Source organism: Dioscorea cayenensis, chromosome 3 (assembly GCF_009730915.1).
Source record: "Dioscorea cayenensis subsp. rotundata cultivar TDr96_F1 chromosome 3, TDr96_F1_v2_PseudoChromosome.rev07_lg8_w22 25.fasta, whole genome shotgun sequence".
Taxonomy (NCBI): domain Eukaryota; kingdom Viridiplantae; phylum Streptophyta; class Magnoliopsida; order Dioscoreales; family Dioscoreaceae; genus Dioscorea; species Dioscorea cayenensis.
Genome location: NC_052473.1, coordinates 1,735,856 through 1,744,039, shown reverse-complemented (window position 1 = coordinate 1,744,039; position 8,184 = coordinate 1,735,856). Strand labels below are relative to the sequence as shown.

General features: G+C 32.6%; 1 protein-coding gene across 1 annotated transcript; it reads left to right on the top strand.

Annotated features, from left to right (window-relative positions):
• Positions 1-2,415: 2,415 nt before the first annotated feature.
• LOC120282237 (putative disease resistance protein At1g50180) lies at positions 2,416-7,102 on the top strand. The gene is made up of 4 exons (XM_039289001.1): positions 2,416-3,046; positions 4,276-6,636; positions 6,734-6,781; positions 6,873-7,102. The coding sequence occupies exon 2, from the start codon at positions 4,446-4,448 to the stop codon at positions 5,955-5,957; it is 1,512 nt and encodes a 503-aa protein (XP_039144935.1). The 5' UTR covers positions 2,416-3,046; positions 4,276-4,445; the 3' UTR covers positions 5,958-6,636; positions 6,734-6,781; positions 6,873-7,102.
• Positions 7,103-8,184: the final 1,082 nt, after the last annotated feature.

Below are 8,184 nucleotides of genomic sequence, written 5' to 3'. Positions count from 1 at the left end.
TGTGCAATCAACATTTAATCTTATTATGTTGACCATTGGCAAGTTGCGTCTTGGTGTAAAATATGTGAAGCAATCCACTCATAGAAGAAAGAAATTTTATGATATTGCAAAGAAGTTAAATTTGGACATTAGAAAAAAATTATGCCTTGATTGTCCCCAACCAGATAGAACTCTATCTATGACATGCTTGTTGTGGCACTTCATTACGAAGCTGCTTTCTTATATTTGGGTGAAAGAGACAGTAATTTTATATATAGCTTAACTGATCAAGAGTGGAATGATGTTGCTGTTTTGTGCAATTTTTTGAAGTTTTTCCATGAGGTGACTTGCGTATTTTCTGGTGTCAAATATCCTACTTCTAATTTATATTTTAAAGGTGTGTGGCAAATTCATCGTAAATTGCTAAATGTGGTTAATGAACCAGAAAGCTTCTTGACACCTATGGTTAAAGAAATGCAGAGGAAGTTTGACAAATATTGGTCTGAATATAGCTTGATTTTATCTTGTGCTGTGATTTTGGATCCTCGCTATAAAGTTAAATTTGTTGAATTTTGTTATACTAAAGTGTATGGGATGGAATCTAGAGAATACACTTCGAATGTGGTTGCTACTCTTTATAAATGGTTTGAAGCTTACAAAAAAGATCGAGCATCTTCTTCACAGTATACTATGAGTTCCAAAAGCAATTTGGCTATTAATGATGATGATTATGATGAAATGCAAGAGTTAGATGCATTTGAAGGTCATGTTAGTAGAGTTCAAATGCAAAAATCAGAGTTGGATCTTTATTTGGAAGAACCATGTTTGGATCGAAATGTGGAGTTGGATGTTTTGGATTTTTGGAAGTTTTGTTCAATGAGATTCCCAGACCTCTCAAGCATGGCTCGTGATATTTTAACTATTCCAATATCCACTGTTGCCTCAGAGAGCACATTTAGCACAAGCCGACGAGTGATTAGTCCTTATCGAGCTTCACTACAGTCAAAGACAATACAAGCTATAATGTGTCTTCGAGATTGGTTGCGAGCATCCTTTGAACCAAGTAAGTTCATTATGTTTTAAGAAGTTATGTTAGTATGTTTTAACTAAATATTTTAAAATATTGAATTATGGTTGTAATTAATAATTTAAAGGAAAATCTGATGGGGTGGTTGGTGTTGAAGAAAATACCTATGTTGAAAAGTTATGTTAATAATTTCAACATAGGTATTTTCTTTAAATATTTTAAATTTTAGGCTACTTTTTTATATATGTTTATATTAACATTTTGTTTAATGGTGTTTTGCATAGGTTATTATCTTCTTTAATCTATTTGATGGGGATCAAGAATTAATTCTTTGGTGATTTTAATTATGTAATATTTGCTTCTTATGGGACAATTGTTGAACTATTGTACTACTTATGTAATATTTGCTTCTTATGAAACTCTTGTAGAACCATTGTACTACTTATGTAATATTCTACTACTTATGAAACTCTTCTTGAATCATTGTACTACTTATGTAATATTTGCTACTTATGAAACTCATGTTGAACCCTTGTACTACTTATTAATATTTGTTTTTTATGAATGGTATATTTGTACTTGATGTAATATTTGTTGATAATATTACTACTTATTTATATAAATTTATTTGAACCATTTATAATACTTGTGTTGTATTTTTTTAATTGTTTGAAAAAAATTTTTAGGGGTTGTAGTAGTAGTTTTATTTAGTTATTTCAATTATTTCATAAAAAAACATTATTTATTTTTGGGTTGGGTTAGGGCTGGGCGCACTAATGACAATCAAATGGGTCGGGTTTGACTAAAAAGCATTTAGCCCGAACATGGCCCCAGCTCAGCCCGAATATATGAAATTGTATTTTTTTGAGTCTAGCCCTGCGAGCCGACCCAGCCCAGGCCCATGTCCACCCCTAAAAGCAACCAGGGTCAGGATAAAGCCTAGCCTAGCGTCTGACAGTGCCGTGTTCACTTTACACGTTTCCCGGCTCTTTACAGCTCCCTACTCGTCCTTTCTTTTGACTAGAGATTTGACCATTGGCACTCAAAGTCCAGATCTGAAAATAAAATGAAATGTTCATCATGCATTTAGTCTGTTGGTTAATTTGTTTGATGCTCTTATTAATTTGGCCTCTTGTGTTGAGACTTGAGAGTTAAAGAGAGATTGTTTTGTGTAACTAAGAAAAATAAAAATAAAAAATAAAAAACAAAGAAACATAAACAAATTAATGTAAAGTGTAAACAGTACATCTTTTTCCAAATCCTTTCAGCAGCGAAGATATCAGCCCGAAATGAAAAAGAAATTGCACCGAAAGCAACACCACTGTCAGGTCAAAGTCCACAATCTCACATCCCAGTCTCCAATTAACAGTGTCTTTCCCAACTCCTTCCTGCTGGATGTGCTACTGGCATGGCACCGATGTTGATAAAATAGCCACAAACTACAGCCACACAAGCTCTTCAACATTTAATTCATGCATGTAGTCTGTTCTTTGTTTGATGCTAGCTCTTGTTTGGCTTCTTCATTAGGCAGAGAGTTACCAAGACAGACTGCGTGTGTGATCAAAACAAACAAACAAAAAAAGAGAGAAACAAACTAATGGCTGACGCTGTTGTGGGTTTTCTTATCCAGAAACTTGGTGATCTGTTAGGGCAAGAAGGCAGCAATTTGCATGGAGTGGAAGATCAAGTGAAGTGGTTGAAACGAGAACTGGAGAGAATGCAGTGCTTCTTAAAGGATGCAGATGCAAAGAAGAACAAGGGAGATGATGAAAGGGTCAAGTACTGGGTCACGGAAATGAGAGATCTGGCTTTTGAAGCTGAGGACATCATTGACGAGTTCATAGATTTAAAGCTCCGTCGTTCCCTTGGTTATGAAGCAGAGGACGTCATTGACACTTCCAGGGATTTCAATCACCGTGGTTTTCTTGACACTTTCATGCATTTCAATCACCGTGGTTTTCTTGGCACTTTCATGGATTTCAATCCCCGTGGTATTCTTAGTAATATTCGTAATATCTTCAAAAGTAATGTCTCCAAGCGGTATGTTTTACAAAGAGCAATTTGTTTATTATTATTGTCCATAAATCTTCTATTTTTTTATTAATTAGTAAATACTTAAAACTTATCTCAAAAGAAAAATCTATCTGTTTATTAAAAAAAAAACTATTTGAGTTTACATCTGAAAATAATGACTTAACTGTGTCTATAATAAAACCGTTTTAGAATTTATTCTATTTCATTTTACTTCTGAAAAATAAGCACTTAATTGTGTTCATGACAAAACCAGTTTGGAATTTTTTTTTTCTTAAATAAGCACTTTAACTTATGAAATAAGCCTTTTCAGGACAAAATAGTATGTTACACACATAAAAAGAAATATAGAAAGCCAAAAGAAAAAAATGAATGCACACACGCCACAAAAAAAAAAAGCAAATGTTTCTTTAAAAAGCACATAAAAGGTTAAAAACAAATTAGAAATTACTATGACAAAGGAAGTAGATCTAGGCTTGTTTTGTTTCATTAATTTGATTTATTTTCTTTCCTTATTTTAAATTTGGATATTTTAATTATTACTTCAGATTAGAGTTTAGTTTTTCTTTTGATCTTCTAAAAATTTGTATCTATAAAAGCACTTACTTGTTCAATATTAATGGCCATTTATTAAAATAAGTGCTTAATTATATTTTTCAGAAATGCTTCCATGAAAGACACCAAGTTTATAGTTTTAAAGGATTACTCTTTTCTCCAAATTAAACAATTGCTTCTTTCAAAAGTTATTAGATACGTGTTTTCAGAATAAACCCGTGATAGAGTTTTGAAATAGGATGTTGGGTTATTTTTCGTACATGAAAATATCCTATTATGGTATATGATGATTTATTTTCAACTTCTTAATTTCCCACATTCTCACATTCTGATGAATAACTTTTTTCAATCACAGGACTTGTGACTGGTGATACAAAATTTTTGTTGTTTATAAATTAGCAAGCATATGACATTTCCTTATTCATGAACTAAACGCACACCCCCATATTAACAAAGCTTTGTGTTTAAGTTTATTTTAATGAAAGCTTAATATTTGCAATTCTTTCTCTAAGGTTTAATTAACAAAATTAATTGAAAGTATAGCACCAGCAAGATGAAAATCTCAATTAATCTTTAACGTTCTTAAATTTCACTGAATTATTTGATCAAATGAAATTCGATTATTTATTTTCCTTAAAATTGTAGTAGATTGGTATATGAAATAACTATGGTCTTTTTCCTAGACGGAAGATTGGTATGGATATTGATGGGATAAAAAATAAGTTGCAGGAGCTATCTAAAAGTAGAATATTATATGGCATTGCTGATATAGGCGAAACAACTGGCACAACTAAGTCACTCTAGAAGTCAAGATGTGATCCCTATATTGCCCCAACTGAATAATGACATTGATATGGTTGGCTTTGATGATGACAAGAAAAAAATTGTGCAAGAGTTGGTCGACATAAGCAAAAAACATCGGTCAGTGATGTCTATAGTCGGTATGGGTGGTCTTGGAAAGACCACACTTGCTAAATCCATTTATAAAGATCTTGAAGTCAAGAGAAGTTTTAATATATTTGCATGGGTGATTATATCTCAAGAATATACCATCCATGAGATTTTGAAGAGAATCTCAACAGAAGTTTCAGCAACTCCATCAGCCAATACAATCCGTGACCTCTCGGTTGCTATTTTTGAAAAATTGAAGAAAGGCAAGTACTTGATCATTCTTGATGATGTTTGGAAAGAAGATGCATGGACTGAATTACTAAAGGTCTTTCCGGATGTTAATAATGGAAACAGAGTTATTATCACCACTCGCTTCGTAAATGTTGCTAAGATTGCAAATCCTACCATCAAGCCACATGAATTGCGTTGCTTAGATGAAAGGGAGAGTCGGGAGTTGTTTCTTCGCAAGGTCTTCCCAAATCAAAATACTGAAACATGTTGCCCAACATATTTGGTTGATTATGCTCATCAACTTGTTCAAAGGTGTGGGGGTCTACCACTAGCACTAGTAGTTCTTGGAGGACTTGTCTCAACGAAACCACAAACCCAAGATGCATGGCGAAAAGTTGTTGAGAGCATGAAAGGGCAATTTGTGGAAGGTGGAGAAAAGTGTTTAGAAATAATTGCATTGAGTTATAATGATTTGTCATATTACTTGAAATCATGTTTTCTTTATTTTGGTTGCTGCAAAGAGGACATGACTATTGTTGCAAAAACATTAATTAGATTGTGGTCAACAGAAGGTTTCTTACCAGTGAAAAATGGTAAAACCACAGAAGAAGTTGGATTGGATTGTCTGGAGGATTTGGCACAAAGATGCATGGTCCAAATTACTGGCCGGGAATATGATGGCAGTGCAAATTATTGCCGAATCCATGATGTCTTGCGTGATGTGTGCATTAGGGAAACCAAAGAGAACAGATATTTTGAAATCTACAAGACTAATGATACTGTAGATTATGTGACAATGTCAAATGCAGCCCAACGACTAGTCATATGTAATGAGATTGACATTCTAAACTATTCTAACTCAATGTTGCGGGGTCTTTTCTACGGTGTCGAAGGATTAGATAATCATCCGGCTTTCAGTGCTTTGAAAGAACAGCTTGGCAGATTTAAATTATTAAGAGTGCTTTGTTTGCATACTTCGGGTATCTCAGAATTTCCAAGTGAAATCAAATCATTAATTCATTTAAGATATCTTGAGTTCGGTTATGATGTGAATCTGAAGGAAGTTCCATCATGTATTGGTTATCTCCGCAATCTCCAGACTTTAAATCTTTTTAATGGTAATAGTTTAGAAAAGATATCAGATTCACTCTGGACAATTGACACTCTCAGGCATGTTTATCTACCAAGTACATCAAGGGTTCCTCCTCCAAATATGAGAAATACTGTACCAAAGAATTTGTAGACTTTGAAAGGGGTAACTGCTGGATTATGGATAGGGAATACACTTCCAAGGCTCACAAACCTTTGCAAATTGCGAATTAAAATAGTCTCTAATGATCATGCCGATGCCCTATCTTCATCACTCCAGAAATTGGGTCTTCTTGCCTCCTTATACATAAGTGGAGATGAAATTCCTTCGGACAACATCATTACAGCCTTTTCCAATCAACACTGCCTCAAGAAATTGGTTCTTTGGGGAAGTTTGAACCGCAAACAGCTTCCACACAATGATGTATTTCCTCAACAACTAGTGAAACTATATCTGGAATATTCTGGATTAGAGCAAGACCCAATGGCAACACTAGAGAAGTTGCCATGTCTCAAATATCTACTACTCTATAAGTCATATACAGGCAAACAGATGATATGTTCGGCAACTGTTATCCTTGCACATTACGTATCTTGAGGAACTTGAGGAGTGGAAGATAGAGGAAAAGGCAATGTCATGCCTCAAGTCTTTGTGGGTCCGTGGATGTGGAGAATTGAAGATGATTCCAGAAGGACTGAAGAATGTGCCACTTGATCAATTGAAGTTTTCAGGTATGTCTGAAGAATTACAAACTAGGATTAAGGAGAATACAGGAGAAGACTGGTACAAGATACGACATGTGCCCAACATCTCCATTTATTAACAATATTAAGTGAGTTCCTTCCTTTATTTAATTATTTGGTATAACTTTTGATTTCTAGTATTACATTTCCATTTAATCTTTGAATTAACCCAGCCTGATATTTCAGGATAAAGAAACTGATGAAGAAATTGCTGAAGAAATTAATAATATATAGGTAATATGTTCTTTTTATTTACTATGTTTGTTATCAAGGAATTATCAAAATATCAAAAAGCAAAAAATACATACATTGACTATTTGTATAGGGCTGTGTGAGTGAGGAGTGCTTTTGGACTTCAAAGGAGCTCCATATTAAGTCAGCAACCAAGGAAGCATACATGAAGTTTCTTATATATGAACTCTACTTCAATAATTGATGTTTGTGTGGATGTATGTGATTTTATTCTATTCATGTAATGTTATTTGGGTTTGATACTTTGTGGTTATATGCCCAGACATGTATGTGTGTGTATTTGTGATTTTATTTTGTAACGTAATTGGGTTTGATACTATGTCATTTTATATCTATTTAAATGTGACAATGCATCCTGCTATTATTATTATTATTATTATTATTAATATGACAATTTATAATTATTGTTTCCTTAAATTCTAATACCATGATTTACTTTTTTTTTTAGCAATGTATAATTTATGATGTTGTCTAATATCAGAATTAACACAATGTGATAAATTTTCCCAATTAACTCTCATTTCAAATTTTCCAAGGCAATAATGAATGTTGAAAAGGTGATAATTTTCATTTATTCATCTCAAAATTTTATAATCTGTTTCAGAAAATTAAATTTTCATTTATTACAAAATTGGCATATATAACAAAGGGTTACATCTATGAGTACGAGTGACATTTAGTTTTTTGGAAAAAATATATAAATTCATATAAAAACAAAATAAAGAGCCTCGTCCGCTCATTGTCAAGCATGGGAGATTTGATATGCTTAACCAATGAATCATACTAAATTCAAAATATATATTTTTGAAGGTAAATAAGATGTTTTTCATCACGGTATATATATATAATTATTAAGACCATCGCCACTTATCATCAAGGTAGTTAGACCTGGTGCAAGTATTGACCCAACCAAGCCCAGGAGTCAGGAGTCCATGGGGTCCAACAGGTCAAACCGAGATTGAACTGGAATTAATAATAAAATATTATAAAAATATATTATAATATTTAATAATGAGCAAATATAATATGAAAACCATAATTATAATATAAAAACAAGTACTTAAATTGATAAATGGCTATTTATACATTAGTGTTTTCTAATTATGGCATTTATTTTCTCAGTTTTAGAATTAGTTATCAATTTAATATATTAATATGTAATTGTTGAACCTCTCTTCGTGATTTTTATTTATTTGTTTGTTTTGTTAGAATAGATAATAAACTTTACGTTATAATTCTTATCCATATAAGATAAATTTTATCTATAAATTATATACAAATTTTGTTTTGTTTTTTTTTTTAAATGAGTCCATAGGGAATGATCACATGCTGTCATTATTCGAACATCATTGTACACATGCTTTTGTGAGTCATGACTAAGGGTG

What these genes read in the sequence shown, in the direction of transcription:
- LOC120282237 (XM_039289001.1), top strand. Translation starts at nt 4,446, where the DNA reads ATGGTTGGCTTTGATGATGACAAGAAAAAAATTGTGCAAGAGTTGGTC.